General features: G+C 43.2%; 1 protein-coding gene across 4 annotated transcripts in view; it reads right to left on the bottom strand.

Annotated features, from left to right (window-relative positions):
• Positions 1–21,602, bottom strand: part of TRIM29 (tripartite motif containing 29) — a 66,152-nt gene extending 44,550 nt beyond the window's left edge. For all 4 annotated transcript variants that reach the window (XM_060787373.2, XM_060787374.2, XM_060787375.2 and 1 more), the window contains exon 1: positions 20,511–21,602. In XM_060787373.2, the coding sequence (XP_060643356.2) occupies positions 20,511–21,344 (834 nt within the window). In that variant the 5' untranslated portion in view covers positions 21,345–21,602. The remainder of the gene's footprint in view (positions 1–20,510) is intronic.
• Between the last annotated feature and the right edge of the window lie 308 nt (positions 21,603–21,910).

Raw genomic sequence — 21,910 nt, 5'->3', positions numbered from 1 at the left:
AGGGTTCAAATCCAGGACTAGAGGCAACCCATTGTGATATCACAGAGGAAGGGTCCATAGTTGTGTTGCATGTAAACTATTACATTAAATAGTCACCAAGACAATACCAGATAGATGAAGATACACACACAAACATACATATCTATGCACACTTTTCAAGAGGGCATTCTCAACCTGAGTTTCCTCCCTTCTGTTGTAGCTCATCAGCAGTCACAGCAGTCAGGAGCTGATGGGTTCACTAATGACTTAGAGTCAGATGGGATTGTGGGCTTTCCTGGGATTTATTCTAATGCAGGCCAAGAAAGTGAAACCATTTCAGATAGGGACAAATGTAGGGCCTGAGAATGTTATTGCCTCTGAACCTGAAAGTCAGTCACATGAGTTGGAATCATCCTCTCTAGATAAGGTGTCTATCAAATATGAATTGATGAGAAACTCTCATGGGAAAGCACCTGGCAATACTGGCCTAAGCAAGGAAACACACTTGCACCTTAGATAGCCAGCTTTGTAGATCAACACGGCTTTGTGGGAAGGAGAAATTCCAGGGCAGACATAATGCTTTCATGTCTGTTTATTAGGAGCTAACAGGCACTCTGATTTCAGTTCAGGCAACGTGGCTTTCAAGTATAGCTAGGCCTGGGTTCTCTAGTTCTTGTTTCAAGTCTTGGTTTTGGATTAAGGTATTCTGGGCATTCTCTATGTTCTTGCTTTCTATTCTTGTTCAAGTTTTGCTTGTGGGCTTAAGCTGCCTTTGGGACTATCTTTAGACTGTATTGCTTTTGGATTTATAAGAGACAATTGATTTTTGACTTTTTGGATTCTACACATTATTTCATTATTCCTGCTTTCTTACTCTATATCTTTTTTGTGTTTTTTCAATAAACTGTTTGTGTCTTCTCTGGAATCTTGTGTAATGCTATGCTCATAGGTGGCTTCAGAACTGAAGAAAGTAATCCAAACATTTCGGAACTTTAATGTAAGTAGGCAATTGTGATTCTGGTCCAGATGCCACTGCAATCACTGGGCAAGGACTAAGAGCATCATATGGGAACTTGGCTCCCACAGAAAGCATTTGACAATTGCTGAACAAACATGGACAATTTTCACAGCAATGTCCTCCTCCTGGTTAATCCATGACCCGTAGCATTGAGGATTATCAGTGCCTGAATCCTAGAAGCTACTCTATTATGCATTAAATAGAGCTTGGTGCGGAGAGGAGGAACAAAGGAACGCAGGTCCCAAAACCACATAACCTGTAGTCGGTCTCTCTATGGAGCTATTCTTCTTCACTCTTAAGGTGAGCTTTTGGCAATCTTTGCTTTATTGTGTCTTATCAAGAGCACAATACAACCTATCTTGAAAGCCATGCAGACAGTGAGGTTCTCCTTCTCATTCCATTCCACTGAATACGCTCTTGAAAAGATCTCCTCAGCCCTGTCTGAGTCAGGACAGATTACTCACAATCTATGAAAGTGGAATTTACCTATGCTTCATTTGCCTAACAATTATGCAAACCTAAAGCTCAGGAGAACCTGGAAAAAGAATGTTTAGGTGTTTTAGCTCCCATCAACCGTAGCCCCTTGAATTTTTGGGTTGTAGTCCTTGGAAAGAAACTATATTCCAAGGAATATGGCTTCAATAAAGCAGAGCTGCAGACCACTGTGTGAGTTGGAAGTCTCTCAGTTATAAGGTCCCCCAAGACAAGTTTCTGGTAGTTGACTACAAAGTCTAAAAAGACATTTTTCCAAGCTCTAAAAGTGGAAAAGTTGGCTGAAGTTCTCCTGGGATTATGGAAGTGTTAGAAACAATGGATATAAAAGGTCTGTGGTAGCAGAAATGCTGAGGAACATGAGGGGCTATCACATCAGTTCATGCCCTGCATGAAACTGATTAGAGTATGGGAAGTTACTCCTTGTGAGCTATTTCTTTCTCGTACCCATCACAGCATTTGAGAAGTAATCATTCTGAGAAGCCTCTCAGGCCCTGGAGGAGTCCACTCAGTCCTTGCAACGTTGTCTTTTAAAGTGCAGCAATTTCGTCCTTTTATTCGTAAGAGGGTTTCAGAAGTGACCTCTTAACATGATAAGGAAACTTGTGTTTCTTGTTCTGTGGCTCATTGCTCTTTTATTAATTTCTGATAGATGGGTTTATTCGTAAGAGAATGCCTCCTGCAAAACAAAGTCCCATCAAGGCGCTTCTAGAACAGGCATGGGGAAACTATCCATCCCTCCGGGTGTTTTGGACTTCAGCTCCCACCATTCCTAACAGCCTCAGGCCCTTTCCTTTTCCCCCTCAGCTGCTTAAGGGGGAAAGGAAAGGGCCCGAGGCTGTTAGGAATGGTGGGAGAAGTCCAAAACACCTGGAAGTCCAAAACACCTGGAGGGCCCAAGTTTGCCCATGCCTGTTCTAGAAGCACATCACAAAAATAACTTCTGAAAAAATTACTAGGTGAAATCCATCAATCTTGGCCTTTTGCATGGCTCTCCTTGCTGCCAACTCCATTGGTTTACAGATGAGAACATCTGCTTAGGTCTGAATGAGGAATCATTCATTCTCCAGATGTTGATGTACTTTAGATCTCAGATGGTCAATTGCAAATAGTTGCATTCATTTTTGCACAGAATAGGTCTGGTACTGGAAATAGTCTTTGAAAACAGTGCAGTTCTTCAAAGAGGTTCTCACAGCAAGAAGAAAATGGCTAAAATCACTTGTGTCTTATTTCAAGAAGGAACTTAGAGAAGAAATGACATCTCTAATCAAGAGAAGGGCTCCATTGCAGAGATAAGGTCCAGGTGAATAGACTCATTCAGATACCCTTGTAGTCATTTATTTAGGCCTGGAGCTAAGATAAACAAGCTCTCTGTCTTGGTTGTGTATAAGTAGCTTAGCTTTGGTGCATCTACAAAAGTGGTTCCCAACCTGTGGTCCGTGGACCACCAGTGCTCCTCAAGAACTAAAATATGACCCGTGACCTCACTGTTACTACATCATAGCAATGAGATCAACTGGTCTCACAAAACCCTCTTATAGTGCAGAGGTTTATTAAATATGGTTTTCTGTGGGTGAGCAGATGGTGACTACTAGATGGCATACGTTCTGTATCAGAAACTAGAGCTGATGTGATCTGTCCAATGTAATCTTCTGACTCAGCACCCCAAATAACCAAACTGAATCTAAAGTTGAGCAAAAACTGATTCGTAACCCTTTTGGTACTAATGTTGGAGAGTGGTCCCTGGTCAAAGTGGTCCCAAGTCAACAAAAAAGGTTGAAAGAAAGCATTCTTAATGTGTCCTGACACAATACATGCATTCAATGCTTCACCCAAGAAAAACATTTTGTGTAATCTTGCCTTAAATTGATATGCTCTTTGGAAGGACACTTTCTAGTTAGAATGTATTAACATGGTGGTATTTTTGGAACAGTGACTTACATCAGATGACTAACCAGGTGAGAAATAAGCTGGAGCTCTAATGTACTTAAGCACATCCCTCTAGTGCATGGATAAGTCAACAAGGAAACATGACCAGAAATCAGTGGGATGAATTAAAGGCACTAGAAACTTCACATTAGTCCTCAATGGAAGTTCTGGGCTTTCTCCCAAATGTCCTCCAGTCATTTGCTTGAGCCTTGTTTAAACAGAACTACTTTAATGGGAAAGGAGCATTGAAGACGTCAGTCTGTGATTCTTTCATCATGGATTAGGACACCCTGTGATGACTCTATTATTCAAGTTGGCCAAAACTGCCTTCCAATGCAGTCCATATATCACAAATCCAACAGGTGCTGGTTGTTGGTGTATTTTTTGGGTGCCTTTGTCATTTCTGAATTATGACAACCCAATGGCTTAGCAAGGTTTGTTCAGAGAAGAGACGGTATGACTTGCTCAATGTGACCCTGTGAGTTTCCTATGGGAATTCATCTGTATCCTTTTTAGCATGAAGGACTAGAAAAACTACAAATGACTTTTCTAAAGTATTTGGGTTGATAGATCTTCCACAAAAGTGCAGTCTGGTCTCCCAAACACAACTTTCCAAACACAACTTCCTTATAATTGAGACCCATTGGGTTGGGGACCATTCACATCATACCATTATAGTGCCATGATTCCACTTATTCCACTGCCTATGAAATCCTGGAGTTTATAGTTTGGTGGAGCACTGAAACAGTCTTGCTGATGACCCTACATTCCTCTTTTTTAAGCTGCAAATCCTAAGATTCCTTAACATGGAAACATGGGAGTTAAAATGGAATAATAGCAGCATGATTCTGCAGTGTGGATGAACCCCTAATCTTACCCCAGTTATTCTGGTACTTCTATTCTTCCACATTTACCCAACACCTTCTTCCCGTAACCTGAGACTTTGTCTGATCAACACCAGTGATCTCCTGCTACTTCCTTATTGACTGATTCATTGAGATTTCTATCTTACTACTCAGCAGTGACCTCAGAAAGTGCTCCAAGATCAACAGACTTAACATACCAAGTGGGCACATTCCTACTTGATGCAAGGTCTTGTCATATCATAGGTGAAGAAAGCTCTGAAGCAGTGGTTCTCAACCTGTGGGTCCCCAGGTGTTTTGGTCTACAACTCCCAGAAATCCCAGCCACTTTACAAGCTGTTAGGATTTCTGGGAGTTGAAGGCCAAAACATCTGGGGACCCCAGGTTGTGAACCACTGCTTCAGAGCTTTCTTCACCTATGATATGACAAGACCTTGCATCAAGTAGGAATGTGCCAACTTGGTGCCCACTGCACTAAAGTTTTATACAATTTGGACCAAGAGCTCTTCCTTTTCTGGGATTTTGTCTGGAGAACCAGATGCCAAGATCTTGGAAAGGTTGTGTAAAGGTCACCATAAACGAGTCAGATTGAAGGCACATAACACGAAGAACAACAACTATGATTGCATAGTTCTTCTATAGTTGTGTTTAAAGCCCAGCCTGTTTTCATTGTCTCATTGACATGAAAGCCAGCAGGTACTATCACAAACATGGCCTGATCTTTCAATATAACCCCTCATTTTCTTCAAAGGGTGCTTCATTACAGTTGTCAAACCTGCCCTGAGAACAAAGCCTCTGTATTTCAAACCAAATTGCATTTTCAGGATAGGGAACAAGAGAAGAAGAAAGGGATTTGGGAATTTTAGAAGACCATAAACTGAACCTGAATCAACAGCGTGATGTAGCAACTAAAATAAGCCAATGTGATCGTAAACACCATTGATAGGAGTATAGCATTTGGATCAAGGGAAGTAGAGTAGAATTCAAATAGAATTCTACTCTATTCTGTTTTGGTCAGACCTCACCTGGAATTGTCCAGTATCCAGTTCTTGGACTGCAACTCATAAGTAACCAAAAGGGTCAATAGTTTGGAAGCTAAGTCTTATAAGGAGTGTCATAGGGAGTTGGGAATGTTTAGCTTGGAAAGGATATGAGAGTCATGCTAAAGGATGACATATTGAGAAGGGGCAAGTTTGTTTTCTACTGCTCTGGAGAGTAGGACATGGAGCATTGGATTTAAGTTTCCAGGAAAGAGATTCCACCTAAACATTAGGAAGAACTTCCTGGTGGAAAGCGCTGTTTGAAGGTGCTGGGAAATTCAGTGAAGCCTCCTTCTCTCAAGGCTTTTAAGCAGAGGCTGGATGGTACTTTGAACACATCATGAGAAGAAAGGAAAGCTTAGAGAAGACAATGATGCTGGGGAAAATGGAAGGAAAAAGGAAGAGGGGCCGACCAAGGGCAAGGTGGATGGATGGCATCCTTGAAGTGACAGGATTGACCTTGAAGGAGCTGGGGGTGGTGACGACCGATAGGGAGCTCTGGCGTGGACCATGATGTCATGAAGAGTCGGAAATGACTGAATGAATGAACAACAAAACAGATGGTCATAGAATCATAGAATCAAAGAGTTGGAAGAGACCTCATGGGCCATCCAGTCCAACCCCCTGCCAAGAAGCAGAAATATTGCATTCAAATCACCCCTGACAGATGGCCATCCAGCCTCTGTTTAAAAGCTTCCAAAGAAGGAGCCTCCACCACACGCCGGGGCAGAGAGTTCCACTGCTGAACAGCTCTCACAGTCAGGAAGTTCTTTCTGATGTTCAGGTGAATTCTCCTTTCTTGTAGTTTGAAGTCATTGTGTCTGAGTCTCCAGGGCAGCTGAAAACAAGCTTGCTCCCTCTTCCCTATGATTTCATAGAATCATAGTATCATAGAGTTGGAAGAGACCTCATGGGCCAACCAGTCCAACTCCCTGCCAAGAAGCAGGAAAATTACATTCAACGCACCCCCGACAAATGGCCATCCAGCTTGTTTAAAAGCCTCCAAAGAAGTACTCTCCACCACACTCCGAGGAAGAGAGTTCCACTGCCGAATAGCTCCAAATTCAGAAAGTTCTTCCCAATGTTCAGGTGGAATCTCCTTTCTTGTAGTTTGAAGCCATTGTTCCATTGCATCCTAGTCTCCAGGGCTCCCTCCTCCCTGTGAGTTACTCTCACATATTTATACATGGCTATCATGTCTCCTCTCAGCCTTCTCTTCTTCAGGCTAAACATGCCCAGCTCCTTAAGCCGCTCCTCATAGGGCTTGTTCTCCAGACCCTTTATCATTTCAGTTGCCTTCCTCTGGACACATTCCAGCTCATCAACATCTTCCTTCAATTGTGGTGCCCAGAATTGGACATAGTATTCCAGGTGTGGTTTAACCAAGGCAGAATAGGCTTTAGACATTAGAATTCTTTTGATGTAGGCCAAAATCCCACACGCCGGGGCAGAGAGTTCCACTGCTGAACGGCTCTCACAGTCAGGAAGTTCTTCCTTATGTTCAGATGGAATCTCCTCTCTTGTAGTTTGAAGCCATTGTTCCACATCCTAGTTTCCAAGGAAGCAGAAAACAAACTTGCTCCCTCCTCCCTGTGGCTTCCTCTCATATATTTATACATGGCTATAATATCTCCTCTCAGCCTTCTCTTCATCAGGCTAAACATGCCCAGCTCCTTAAGCCGCTCCTCATAGGGCTTGTTCTCCAGACCCTTTATCATTTTGGTCACCCTCCTCTGGACACATTCCAGCTTGTCAATATCTCTCTTGAATTGTGGTGCCCAGAATTGGACACAATATTCCAGGTGTGGTTTAACCAAACAGAATAGAGCATGGGGAGCAAGACTTCCCTAGATCTAGACACGATGCTCCTATTGATGCAGGCCAAAATCCCATTGGTCATCAATTGAGAGGGATTTATTGTCGAAGGCTTTCATGGCTGGAATCACTGGATTGTTGTAGGTTTTCGGGCTATAAGGCCATGTTCTAGAAGAGCATTCTGTCCTGACGTTTCACCTGCATCTATGGTTGTGAGGTCAAACCTCACAACCTCTGAGGATGCTTGCCATAGATGCAGGTGAAACATCAGGAGAGAATGCTTCTAGAACATGGCCATATAGCCCAAACAACCTACAATAACCCTGAGAGGGATTTACTGGCATGTTCCTCCTTGACAAGGGATGCGGATTAGATGGCCCTTGGGGCCTCTTTTGACTCTATGATTCTATGTTCCAGTAATGCCTGAGTTGCCAGTCCGAACCTCAGCCACAAGTGGATGCTGAATCTTATTTATTTTATTTTATTTATTTATTTGACTTGTATACCGCCACTCCCAATTTGGCTCGGAGCGGTTTACAGCAGTAGATTAAAACAATACAACCAATTTTAAAATACAATAAAAAAGAGAACAGACATAGTCCCGAGTTATTCACCCATTGAAAGCTTGTCGGAAAAGAAAGGTTTTACAGGCTTTCCAAAAAGCAAGTAGCTCTCGGATGGTTCGGGTTTCGACTGGCAAGGCATTCCATAAATAAGGGGCCACAATCGAGAAGGCTCTCTGCCTAGTAGAGGACAGATGATAAGTCCGGATGTTGGGGACTTCAAGCAAATTCTGGTCTTCGGACCCAAGTAATCTCTGGGGTTGGGAGGGGGATAAGCGGGCCCTCAGGTACACTGGCCCCAGACCATATAAAGACTTAAAGGTTAGTACCAGCACCTTGAAAGTAATCCGGTACTCAATTGGTAGCCAGTGCAGCTGTTGTAGAATTGGGGTGATACGACACCTCGCCGACACCCCGGCGAGAAGACGAGCCGCTACATTTTGCACCAGCTTCAGTTTCCGGATCACTGACAAAGGAAGGGCAACGTAGAGAGCGTTACAGTAGTCAAGCCTCGAGATGACCGCCGCCTGGTTCACCGTAGCCAGGTCGTTCCTAGATAAGAAGGGAGCCAGTCGCCTAGCCTGACATAGGTGGAAAAACGCAGATCTGCTCACAGCAGAAACCTGGGCCTCCATTGTGAGCAGAGGGTCCAATAAGACACCAAGGCTTTTTACAGAAGGTGACGGACATAGTGTCTCACCATCCAGGGTAGGCATCTTGAGCCCTTTCTAATTGCAAGCCTTCTTTCATCAGCAAGGGCTCACAAGAGTCTCTCTCTGAGGCGCATCCTTGAAGCCGTGTTTGTTCTCCAAGAGAACACTTGTTCCAAAACACAAATCTTTGTACAAACCAATCGGGGAAATCCCCAAAGCCCTCTCCAGCAGGTTTGCTATCAAAGGCAGGAGAATCTCTTTGAACAAGGTTTTCATCTACGAAAGCACTTTCTTTAAATGAGAAACACTCCCCTTGCCATCTCCAATGGCTCTTGGAAGGCACTTCATTAAACTCCACAAAAGGGAGAGGGAGAGGAGGAAGGAGAAGAGAAGAATTCAAACCCATCCCGTGAGATGAGCTCTGACATGCGGTGAAGGGTGGACCTGCACGTCTTTGTTGTTTCCAGACGGACGGTTGTCAGATATTTCTGGTGCTTTGTTAGGCTCCTGTGTTGTTTTCTGAAGCAGGTGAAGCGGGAAGGAAAACAACCTTCAAAAACAAATTGCTGGGTTGCGTGTCTGCATGAGTGTGTGCTTTAAAAAAGGAAACTGACTTTCTGGAAGTTCTTCCCGATTCTGTTTGTAAGACTATTTTGCATGTTTCACCAGGGAAAGAAAAGCTGTGTTTCAACTCTGCCCATGAAAGAGAATTTCACTCAGTGATCTCTCTTTTCTCCCACTGTGTTTCCTACTTAGATTCTCACCTTTTCCCCTTTCAATCTGTTTCCTTAAAACGACAGGACTGAGAGCTTGCCGGATTCACTAGAAGGTTGGAAAAAGTAACTTGGGAGGGAAAAAAGAAAAACAAAAGAAAGAGAAGGAGTTTTAAAAGATAATCAGGTTGCTAATATGACATCTTGTGGGGCCTTAACATCTCTTTTGATCCAAATAGAGCAGCAAGGATGAAAAAGTTCATCCAATCCTTCCAGCATCCCAGATCGGAAACTAATTTTTGAAAAGTAATAAATCCCAAAAGATTTTGACTCTCAAGTTGCTAATGGGAAAAGCCTAGCTTACCAGTAACAGAGAGGATAACCCTAGGTGTCAGCTTCGCCAATCTTATCAAGATTCTTTGATATAAAAATAAAAATATTTTTACTTTTTTAAAACCTTTTTTTTCTTCTTTCTCTTTTCTTTCTATCTCTGTTCCCCTCTTCTCCTTCCTCGCTACTCTTAAAATATTTATGTGTTCACCCAGCTTCGCTGTGAATATTATAAAAGCACAATAAAAATTATTTTAAAAAAGATTCTTTAAAAAAAAGACAAATCTTTATAGATATATTTGAATTTTTTTCATGTCAGGAGCGACTTGAGAAACTGCAAGTTGCTTCTGGTGTGAAAGAATAAGCTGTCTGCAAGGACGGTGCCCAGGGGATGCCTGGATGTTTTGATGCTTTACCATACTTGTGGGAGGCTTCTCTCATGTCCCTGTATGGGGAGCTGGAGCTGACAGAGGGAGCTCATCCACGCTCTCCCTGGATTCAAACCTCCAACCTGTCAGTCTTCAGTCCTGCTGGCACAAGGGTTTAACCAATTGCACCACTGGAGACTTTTGATGATTGTAGGGCTTCTTTTTAAAAAATATTTTTATTGGTTTTTCCAATGCACATAAAATTTAGACTCCAAAGGATACAGGGAAAGTGTGGGAACAATTGGAATTAGGATAGTAGGACAGTAGGAAATGGAAAGACGGGGAAGATAGAGAGAGAGGGGGGAGAGGGGGAGCAAAAAGAAAAAAAATGTAGAGGGGGGAGAGGGAAGTAAAACTGAAGAGGAGGGTAAGATGACTTCCAGGTTGACTCCGGTTGCCTTATCTCTTATTTTACCTTCATTTTCCTTTCTATTGCCAGTTTAATTCTGGGTTCTAATTCTTTATATACTCTGTGAATTTTTCCCAATTTGTCTTTTTGTGTCCTTAAATTATTATCCGCTATTCTTTGGGTAGGTAAGTCCATGTTCATAATGTCCCAGATTTTCAATAGCCAGTTATCTATAGTTGGCATTTCCTTAGTTTTCCATAATTGTGCAAATTTTATCCTGGCTGCTGTTATAAGGTATATGAATAATTTGTTTGTGTTTTGGTCCATTTCGAAATCAGTTAAGCCTAACTGATGCAACATAGCAGCACCTTTAAGACCAACTTGCTTTTATTTGTGCATGAGCTTTCGTGGATATAAACCATAGGTTTTCTTAAGCAAGTAGTACTCAAAAATGGTGTTGGCAGTTCCTTCTTCTGAAATCTAGCCTACAGTGTCTACTAATCATTAGAGGTGTGCAATTTGGCCTAAAGGCATGTCGTTTCGGGGTCCACTGTCAGCTGACCCCTCATTCTGTTTACTAGGAAGATACTCTAATCGGGAGGGGTGCTGCCATTTTCATTCAGCAAAGATTCAACCCATTGACGGCAATAGGAAACTTTAGAGTCTGAATCCTGAGTCATTTTAAGGTCTCTCTGCATGAAACCTACCTTAGTTTTAGACCCCATGTACAACTGCAGGCCTGCTAAGTTTCAAAACAATTCTCCAATCTACTGATTTTTTAAGAATTATTTAAAGTTTTAACCATAACATTATTTAAAAAATAAGACACATTACAAGATATGGTTCTGGGAATTGTAGTTGCTTGTTGTGTCCATTCTCACCCAATCAGAGCATGGACACAACCATGCTTTTTATTGGCTGAGAAACAGAGCGAGAAAAAAACTTCAACTCCCATCATGCTCTGAGAGGAACTCGGAGACTTTTCAATGCTTGCCCCATGCAAGTGCTGCTGGGAGAGTGAGTTCCCTGCAGAGCCCTCTCTGGAGGAGGAGCCTAGGGAACTTTCCAAAAAGAAACAGACAGGTGCCAGGGAAGGAGAAAAAGATGCTGCAATAATCCCATCTTCTTCAGGAGCCCCACAGCAGTCCCTGCTTCAGGTGTATTGGGGACTTAACTCCTTCCTCTCCAGGAACCAATAAAATCCGGCTCTCTCAATCCATTTTGTTGGGCTTTGCGGGCCCCTCCTCCCCATTCTGTTTTCAGAGATTATATAAAATATGAAAGGACCCATTTTTTGGGCAGTCTCTCATAAGGAAGCTAAACTATAGGACGTAGACCAGCTCGTCCTGTAGAAAAGCTTCTTTTCTCAAGGAGCATCCAGGGAAAAGGAACATCCGGGGAAACAGAAACAGAAATTCCATGGAAAAGGTCCCAATGCTCTGGCTGAGAGCTCACAGCCTCTCAGCCTCACAGCAAACATAGGGGAAACAGCCCTGAAGTTCTCAAAGAATTCTCTGAGGGCGGACAACACTACAGATCCACGGAACTCCAGCTGAAATATCTTCAAGCCTTGGCTGGTAGGTCTACTCGATACCCAGACACATTTGGAATCGGTAGTAGGATCCACACCGATGAGGCATAGATAGTAAACAGCCTGGGAGAGGTTAAATAGGGTTTTTCCTACAGAGAAGGTTCAGTTAATTAAAGTCAGGTACCAGCCCATTGCGGACTAGACTGAGAAAGTCTTGAAGTGTTGTTTGAACCATTGAAGATTTGTTGTTTGTTCCATAATAAAGACTTTGTTGTATCATTAAAGACTCTAAAGACCATCACTACAGAAAAATCCCTGAGAACCTCTCTGAGGCACCCCTGGCTTCCCGCTGGGCTTAAAGTATATGTCCTATAGAAAAGTACAGCTGTTACAGGCCCAGCGCATGACAGAACACTGCTGCATTTTCCACCCTCAGTATGTTCAGGTCGGCTTATATTCGAATATATATGAAATGCTGCACAGAAAAACATAGGGACTTATAGCTTTGTTGCGACTATAAAAGATGATCATGCATATCCTTCAAATGTCCCAATTTGGAGAGTCCCAATTAATCCTCCACCATCACATTTGTCCCAGTTTTCATTGGCGAAATGTCGGAGGGTATTATATCATTTAGGATAATATTTTTAAAAGCTAGAGTGGAAAGGTAATAAATCAGCTCAGCAAAACAAAAAAGCCAGGCCTCCGAAATCACGTTCTTTTCAAACTCCTTCTTGTGCTGTTTTTCCCCCCTTTTCTACTTCCAGAACAGAACACCTGGCTCAGTTCAAACTGGGTCAACCATTTTTTGGGTGTTCGGTCTCTTGGCTTTGGCTTAAAGAGGAATGAATACCCTGTTTTTGATGCTGGCAGGGCTGCAGGCCTCCGTTCCTGTTTCCAAGTGCTTCTCATGCTACTCACTTCTGTCAGCCTTCAATGCAAACGTCTCTTGGCAACCTTTATACTCGGTTTATGCTCAATGAGCAATGACTTCTTTTAAGAAGAAGGAAAAAACAATAAATTCCAGTCTATTGCTGTATTAGCAATGTGAATGAGGTCAATGGATCTGCAGTTAATTTCAACTAACTCATCAAGTCACAGCATGCCTTGTGTGAATCACAGCCTGCACCTAAGTCTTTGGAACAAAACTGGGGAGGCTGACAAAGTAGGAAGGAATGTGGCTCGTTCTTTGGGAAGTGTGCATGCTAAAATGCCATCTTCTCAGTCTGAATAACCACTTATTATTATTATTATTATTATTATTATTATTATTATTCTGACACAAAAACACAGTATATCACAGCAAATGAGATATATATGCTGGATTTCGTATTACAAAATCACAAGTTGAACACTTCCTATTATTATTATTATTATTAGTAGTAGTAGTAGTAGCATCATCATCATCATCATCATCATCATTACTACTTTCCATGTGATTTTTAAAAACTCATTACTTGTCCTATTTATTTATTATTGATTTATTCACTCTATTTCTATCTCCAAATGGGACTCAGAGTGCCTTACAGATTGGCAAAATTCAGTGCTACATATACAACATAATATACAATATAATACATTATAAAAGCAATAGAACAGTTAAAATGTTTAAATACCATTAAAACATAATACGTAGTCCTGCAGTCATCAATTGTGTTGCTACATTATGCCGAATACATATTGCACTACTCAAATACCTAATTACAAAGTTTTCACCTTTTTTCTAAAAGCCAGGAGGGAGGGGGCCAGTCTGGTCTCACTGGGGAGGAAGTTCCACAGATGAGAGGCCACCACTGAGAAGGTCCTGTCTCTCATCCCCACCAATCATGCCTTTGAGGGGTGTGTGACCAAGAGCATGGCCTCCCTAGTAGATCTCAATGCTCTATCTGGTTCATAGGGAGAGATACATTTGGATAGGTAAGTTGGGCAGGAACTGTTTAGGGCAGTGGTTCTCAACCCATGGTTCCCCAGGTGTTTTGGCCTTCAATTCCCAGAAATCCTAATGACTGGTAAAATGGCTGGGAGTTCTGGGAGTTGTAGGCCAAAACACCTACAACTCCTAAACAGGTGGAGAACCTACAACTCCTAAACAGGTGGAGAACCACTTGTTTAGGACCTTATAGACTAAAGCCAACACTTTGAATTGTGCTTAGTAGCAGACTGGCAACCAATGGAGCTGACGCGACAGCAGGGTTGTACATTCCCTGTTCATCGCTCCAGCGAATAATCAGGCTGCCACCCATTGGACTACTTGGAGCTTCCAAACAGTCTTCAAAGGCAACCCCACATAGAGCGTGTTGCAGTAGTCTATCCAAGATGTAACAAGAGCACGGATTACCATGGCCAAGTCTGACTTCCTAAGATATGGGCGCAACATCGCTCCAGTGAATAATCAGGCTGCCACCCATTGGGCTACTTGGAGCTTCCAAACAGTCTGCAAAGGCAAACCCACATAGAACATGTTGCAGCAGTCTGTTCAAGATGTAGCAAGAGCACGGACTACCATGGCCAAGTCTGACTTCCTAATATACAGACGCAACTAGCGCACAAGTTTTAATTGTGCAAAAGCACCCCTGGCTACCAGCAAAACCTGGGGTTCCAGGCTCAGTGATGAATCCAGGAGAATCCAAGCTGCAGATCTATGTCTTCAGGGGGAGTGTAACCCCATCCGGTACAGGTGGTAAACCTATACCCTATTCGGCCTTATGACTGACCAGCCTATCCGGCCTTATGACTGTCTTGTCTGGATTCAATTTCAATTTGCTCGCCTTCATCCAGACCGTCACTTCTGCCAACCAGCGGTTCAGGACCTGAACATCCTCCTTAGCAGCAGGTGGAAAGGAGTAATAGAGTTGGATGTCATCTGCATACAGATGGCATCGAACCCCAAAACTTTTTCCTCCAAATATTCCAATCACTGCAGGGGCTTTTCAGAGTTTATTTTCCAAAACAAACAGGCAAACAAAGTATATAACCTAAAAACACTAGATCCTGTCTGATCTTAGAAGCTAAGCCCTGATTCACACTTGGATGGGAGACCACCATTGAATCCCAGGTGTCTAGGATCTATTCCAGAGGAAAGGACTGGCAAAACCATCTCTGAGTATTCGCTGGCTAAGAAATCCCCATGAAATGTGTGGGTTCATCATAAATCAAGAAGTGACTGAAGTCAAAGAGTAAACAATTGTGGTTCTTCAGAATTTGAGAACTCTCTTATACCAAGCCAATTGTCCATCTGTCCCAGTATTGTCTACTTTGGCTGACCTCTCAGGTTCCTTATAACTTGGTACCAGAGATGCAAGAGAATAAACCAGGGATGAACTATGAGATGCTTCACTATTTCCATTCTCAAAAGAAGCAAAGACTTATTTTAGCAGTATTCTTCCCACTGTGAGAATCTCATTAAGAATGTACAGTACCTCCATAGAAGCTTTCTTACAGATCTTGCTCAGAAAAAGTGTACTTGAGAATTGGATCAAGTAAGATACAAACTTCAATCCTACATCACACTATACCCTCTTAACTCTTTCACACACCTTATCCCATGATGCTCAATGCTATGCTGGAATTCCAAGGTTCTAGTTTTCATGTGATTTGGGTGGCCAATTTAAACTAGTTCTCAAGCTTTGGTGTTCCACGTGTTCTCAACTGAATGGCTTTATTAGTAAGGATTTCTGGAAGCTGAAGCCCAAACCATCTTGACATCCAAAGCCTGAAACCTGCAGATAGATTTTCCAAGTTCTTCACACTCAGCAAAGCGTTGCCTGCAAATAAACTCCAGGGTGGGGATGGAAATGACCCAGCTTATTATTGCTGAGTCTTTAGTCTACAACGGGGTTGGGAAGCATGCCTTGATCTTCTGCAGATCCCAGGATGATTTGCAACAGACCGACAAAGACTCCTGACTCCCAACGACTCACAAGCAGCAGAAACAAAATGACTTTCCCACACACACCCTTCATTATGCTGCAGGAGCGGAGAAAGCTTGGAGTCACCACAAATGGATTTCCACAGGGAAAGGCTGTGGGTTCCACTGTCTACCAGACTCAAAAGTCTCCAACTCAGCAGTCTGAATCATGTAGTGTTCCAGATATTCATGGACTCCAACTCCCATCAGCTCTAGCCAACATAACCAATGATCAAGGGTTGTAGGAGTTGCTATCTAACTACTACTGTGGACCACATACCAATTAGGAAATGATATTTATAACCCAATAACAAAAATCATGTTACATAGTGTAACCAAAAGGATATATAATCAGGGAAGCTTTGTCTGCAGTTTGCAGTAACTGTAATGACTCTTTTAACATTAAAAATTCGGCCTGTCATTGAACATCGGGAAAACTAAAGTGCTCTTCCAGCAGTCACCAGCCAATCCCCCTCCAATGCCAGAAATACAGCTTAATGGTGTAACATTAGAAAATGTTGACTATTTCCGCTACCTTGGCAGCCACCTCTCCACAAAAGTCAACATTAACACTGAAATACAACACTGCCTGAGCTCTGCGAGTGCAGCATTCTTCCAAATGAAGCACAGAGTGTTTGAAGACTGGGACATCCGTAGGGATACCAAGGTGCTTGTTTATAAAGCTATTGTCCTCCTAACCCTGCTATACGCCTGCGAGACATGGACTGTCTACAGACGTCACATGCAACTTCTGAAATGATTCCATCAGCGCTGCCTCCAGAAAATCCTGCATATCTCTTGAGAAGACAAATGTCAGCGTGCTGGAAGAAGCAAAGACCACCAGCACTGAAGCGATGGTCCTCTGCCATCAACTCCACTGGATCAGCCACGTTGTCCAGATACCCAACCACCGTCTCCCAAAGCAGTTGCTCTACTCCGAACTCAAAAATGGAAAACGGAATGTGGGAGGACAGGAAAAGGGATTTAAAGATGGGCTCAACCTTAAAAACTATGGCATAGACACTAAGAACAGGGAAGCCCTAGCCCTTGAGCATTCCAAGTGGAGGTCAGTTGTGACTAGCAGTGCTGTAGAATTTGAAGAGGCACGGATGAAGGACGAAAGAGAGAAACGTGCCAAGAGGAAGGCGCATCAAGCCAACCCCGATTGAGACTGCCTTTCACCTGGAGACCAATGCCCTCACTGGGGGAGAAGATGCAGATCAAGAATAGGGCTCCACTGTCACCTATGGACCCACCAGAAAACTGACCTTGGAAGACTATCCTACTCAGACATTGAGGAATCACCTAAGTAAGTAAGTAAGTAGATGCCAAGTACATCCTCTCAGAAAAATACATGTTATTTCTAGACATGTATTGTGCCTTCATCCCTCCCTTTTTCCTCCTCTCTCAAAAACAGAGTGACAAGGAGAGAATAAGAGGAGAACGTGTGAAAGTATACCTTCTGAAATAAAACCTAGCGCAAGATATTCGATTATACTGGCAAGGCACAAAGCGGTACCAGGAATAATGATGTGTTTCTTTCCATTTCCTGCACTCTTTAATTATCAGTTTGGTGGTGGGATGCCCAACACCATGCCAATTGAGCGGCCCACTGTGCAGCTTCCCACAAAATGGGAAGAGGAGTGGCCCAACAAGAGATGGGTAGATGAAAAGCACAGGGAGGTGTTGCAAACAGAGGTGTTGCGCACCTCAATCCTGAAAAACCATTAAAGAGCATACACATGTGTGTCTTGTAGCACCTGAGGCTAGATATACCCTGCCATATAATCCAGTTTCTGAATCCAGATTGTTTGCTTTGAACTGGATTACATGCATCTACCAGTTCAAAGCACATAATCTGGATTCGTAAATGGGATTATATGGCAGTGTAGATGAAGTTTGAGGGACAAACTATAAGAACAAAAGGGTAGACGAAGCCTAGCATGATTCCATAGCAGATCCAGCCTGGTACATCTGGTGACCATCATAGTTGCTTTGGCCTCTGCTCAGAGCATAAATAAATACTATAGTTCTGGAGACTTGCTCTTACATAAGTCAATGAAAGCTTATGCTACCAAGTTTGTTCTTTCAGACCCTAAGGTGCTATAAGAACCTTGTCACTTTGCATAGTGATATTCCAGACTAATCTTTGAATTCTATATGGAGGTGTAGATTGATATTACTCTTGAGTATGTTGCCAAGGAGATTCTGGAGACTCTGCAAACCCTTCGCAAAAGGAATGAAATGCAAAGAGACAGAATGGGGGATGCGCGGCTCGAGAGCAGTACATGTGAAAAAGATCTTGGAGACCTCGTGGACAAGTTAAATATGAGCCAACAATGTGATGCAGCGGCAAAAAAAGCCAATGGGATTTTAGCCTACATCAAAAGAATTCTAATGTCTAAAGCCTATTCTGCCTTGGTTAAACCACACCTGGAATACTATGTCCAATTCTGGGCACCACAATTGAAGGAAGATGTTGACGAGCTGGAATGTGTCCAGAGGAAGGCAACTGAAATGATAAAGGGTCTGGAGAACAAGCCCTATGAGGAGCGGCTTAAAGAGCTGGGCATGTTTAGCCTGAAGAAGAGAAGGCTGAGAGGAGACATGATAGCCATGTATAAGTATATGAGAGGAAGTCAGAGGGAGGAGGGAGCCCTGGAGACTAGGATGCCCTGGAGACTAGGATGCAATGGAACAATGGCTTCAAACTACAAGAAAGGAGATTCCACCTGAACATTGGGAAGAACTTTCTGAATTTGGAGCTATTCGGCAGTGGACCTCTCTTCCTCGGAGTGTGGTGGAGAGTACTTCTTTGGAGGCTTTTAAACAAGCTGGATGGCCATTTGTCGGGGGTGCATTGAATGTAATTTTCCTGCTTCTTGGCAGGGAGTTGGACTGGTTGGCCCATGAGGTCTCTTCCAACTCTATGATACTATGATTCTATGAAATTATAGGGAAGAGGGAGCAAGCTTGTTTTCAGCTGCCCTGGAGACTCAGACACAATGGCTTCAAACTACAAGAAAGGAGAATTCACCTGAACATCAGAAAGAACTTCCTGACTGTGAGAGCTGTTCAGCAGTGGAACTCTCTGCCCCAGAGTGTGGTGGAGGCTCCTTCTTTGGAGGCTTTGAAACAGAGGCTGGATGGCCATCTGTCAGGGGTGTTTTGAAGGCAATTTTCCTGCTTCTTGGCAGAATGGGGTTGGACTGGATGGCCCATGAGGTCTCTCCCAACTGTATGAATCCAGCCTTTCTTCTCAAAGATAGTCCAGGTCTCCATGTCTTTCAGGCTCACATAAGTCATTGGCTCTGAGCAAATCTGCACCCGACATCTATATTTCCTTCTTCTTGCCAACTTTTTTTTCTTTTAATAGACTCTTGCCTGTTCTAGGGAGAAAGTGCCTTCCGCTACGTACAGCCTTACTCAGCCTGCAGGCCTGTGCCAGGACAAGTTGAACCAGTCGCTAGCTGAAACTCTCTTCTGCTTAAGTGTTAAAGGCACAGGATCCATGTTCTCTTTTCCTTTCATCCTTTCCCCAGCAAAACAAAACCTGTACCACTTAAGGAAAGATGTCGGCTTTCCCAGTTTCCATACAATACAATGCTGAAATATAATACTTTTTTCCATGCCAAAGTAAAGCTCCCCAAGCCCACATTGGTAGCAAGGATTCGGCAGATTGAATATTGTAGAGTAGATCCAATTATCAATTACTGGTTGGAGAGTCAACACAAGAGATAAATCTTAGTTATTCAGGGTCACCGTTAATCAGAGATTATTTGAAAGCAGACGATAATGATAAGGTTCAGTTATTGGGTCACAATCCTGGGGAAGCAGGAGATAAATAAATAAGAGATGGTTGTGAAGATGGACAAGTTGCATGTTCTTCAACTGGCATCAAGCAAGAACGTTAACATATTTATGAGTCAGCTCCATGGACTCACAAAAACATTTGCCTTTTTTTGGAAAACCTTATTGTTGTTGTTGTTGTTGTTGTTGTTGTTGACACAAATGCACAGTATCTCACAGCAAATGAGATCTATATGCTGGATTTCATATAAAAAATCACAAGTCGAACACTTCCCAAGCGTCTAGTATATTATTATTATTATTATTATTATTATTATTATTATTGGTGGTGGTGGTGATAGTCCCAGTGGTCCCAGTGATGATTGGCATACTGGGTGCAGTGCCTAAAGACCTTGGCCTGCACTTAAACACAATCGGCGCTGACAAGATTACCATATGCCAGCTGCAAAAGGCCACCTTACTGAGATTATTTTTTAAAATATTTTTATTGAAGTTTTCTTATTACAGGATTAAGTTAAAAGAAAAAGGAGGGAGGGTAAGCTCAGGAATGGTATGGTTGGGTTAGGGGTAGAAGGTATAGGGTGGGTTTGGCTAGGAAAATGGGCTTAGGTTCGGCTTCCAATCATCTTCACTTCGGTAGCAGTAGTCTTCTGAATCGTCTTTTAATTATCTGTACACATTATTCACCAATACATCACACAATCCTAGACACTTGGGAAGTTTCCGATGTGTGATCCAATACAACAGCCAGCAGAGTGATCTTGTTTGCTGTGGACTCATCTTGTTGTGTTTCGAATAATATTATTTTCTTATCTACCTCACATAGCATGCAACTTTAAGTACAACCTGAACATATACTGCAAGTCATCATATGTTGAGCAATCAAATGAGGGATATGCCCATACCAACCAACACCTGTGGGTTCTGTAGCAAGGAAAGATAGATCAGCCATCATTATTTGAGATACTGAGCTGTATTAGAAATGGGACACTTGTCTTTGGCTTAACATGCCTCACCCGGTGGTCCTGGTAGGGAGAAAAGGGTAACCTATACAGCAAGTAAACAAAGAAGACATAAAATAGGACCGTACCTCTTTCCCAGATTTCTCAATCTCCACCGTCACCGTGGTGTGGTTCTTGTGCTCTTGGAACATGCAGAGGTAACAGATGCAGACCTGGTCCGTCTGGCAGAAGAGCTCCATCGTCTTGCCATGGACGGGGCATTTCCGGGCTTCAAAGTCCTTGATGGGATCCAAGAGCTGGTGGTCCCGGAAAGCCGCCCCTTCCAAGTGGGGCTTCAGGTGGAGCTCGCAGAAGCTGGCTTGACACACCAGGCAGGACTTGACTGCTTTCTGCTTGTTGTCAATGCAGGAGTCACAGAGGACCTCTTCCAGAACACGGGGCCTGGAAGTGGGACTTCGGCTGGCCCGGTTGTAGTTGTTCCTCTTGGCTTCTCCTGATTCTCGGAGGATGGGCTTCCTGAGATCTGAAATCGCCCCACTTGAATACAATGACTTTTTCTCCTCCGCTTCATTAGCAAAGGGTTTCTTTGCTTCCATGTTGAATAGGGACTTCCTCAGATCTCCTCTCTCAGGGAAGGAAACTTGGGGCCTCCGAGGTTCTCCAATTTGCACATTTGGGAAGTTGGACTTCTTGGACTCCCCGGGCTCCATGTTGAAGTAGGTCGACCTTTTCTCATCAGATGATTCCACAAACTGGATGATTGGTCTCTTCCAGTCACCCCCAGCATAAATAGAATTTTTCAGTTGGCCTGTTTCCACTGAGGCATTGCTTTTGTTGGTGTCCTTCTCCCCTCGATTTGGGCTGGTGGGTTTCTTCCCTTCGTCTCCCTCCTTCTTAGGAGAGGTTACATTCTTCCCTTCCTCTGGCTTCCCGGTGGTCCCATTTGTCCTTGCCGTCTCCATGCCGTAGGCTTTCTTCTATCTTTCTGGGCTTTGTCTCTTTCTTTCTGGCCTGCAAGTTTGGGTCCCTGTTAGGAAATAGTCAAAGTTCAGCCTCACCTGCTCTTGTCACAAAAATAGGCAAACCTTTTCAAGCTCCTGTCCCAGCAAGGAGTGGAGGAGGAATGACAGCGAAAGCACTACCAAAATGCCACACCTGGAAGAACGGGGAGGAGAAAACGAACACCTGAATTATGCTGGGTAGAGCCAGCCAACGAGAGATGTTACAAAAGACATCAGAGAGATCCAGCTACATAGCTAATTATATAAGGCTGACACACCCAAGAAGATTCCTGTCCGACCAGGTTGGGGAATGAAGATCTGTTTACGTGTCGTTTCCACTTATTTATTTATTTGTTTCAAAAATAAAATAAAATAACGTGCACAAAGAGGCCACGGAAACCAGTTCAGCCACCTGTTTTTGAAAAGGGATCCCCATTGACAGCAGGCGTGGAGCAATCTTTTCGGAGGCCTGGGTTGTCCAGTTGATGTCGAGTCGAAGGCAATTTTGTTAGATGGTTCCCTTTGGC

Source organism: Anolis sagrei, chromosome 7, assembly GCF_037176765.1.
Source record: "Anolis sagrei isolate rAnoSag1 chromosome 7, rAnoSag1.mat, whole genome shotgun sequence".
NCBI lineage: Eukaryota > Metazoa > Chordata > Lepidosauria > Squamata > Dactyloidae > Anolis > Anolis sagrei.
This window is presented reverse-complemented; position numbering and strand designations above follow the sequence as displayed.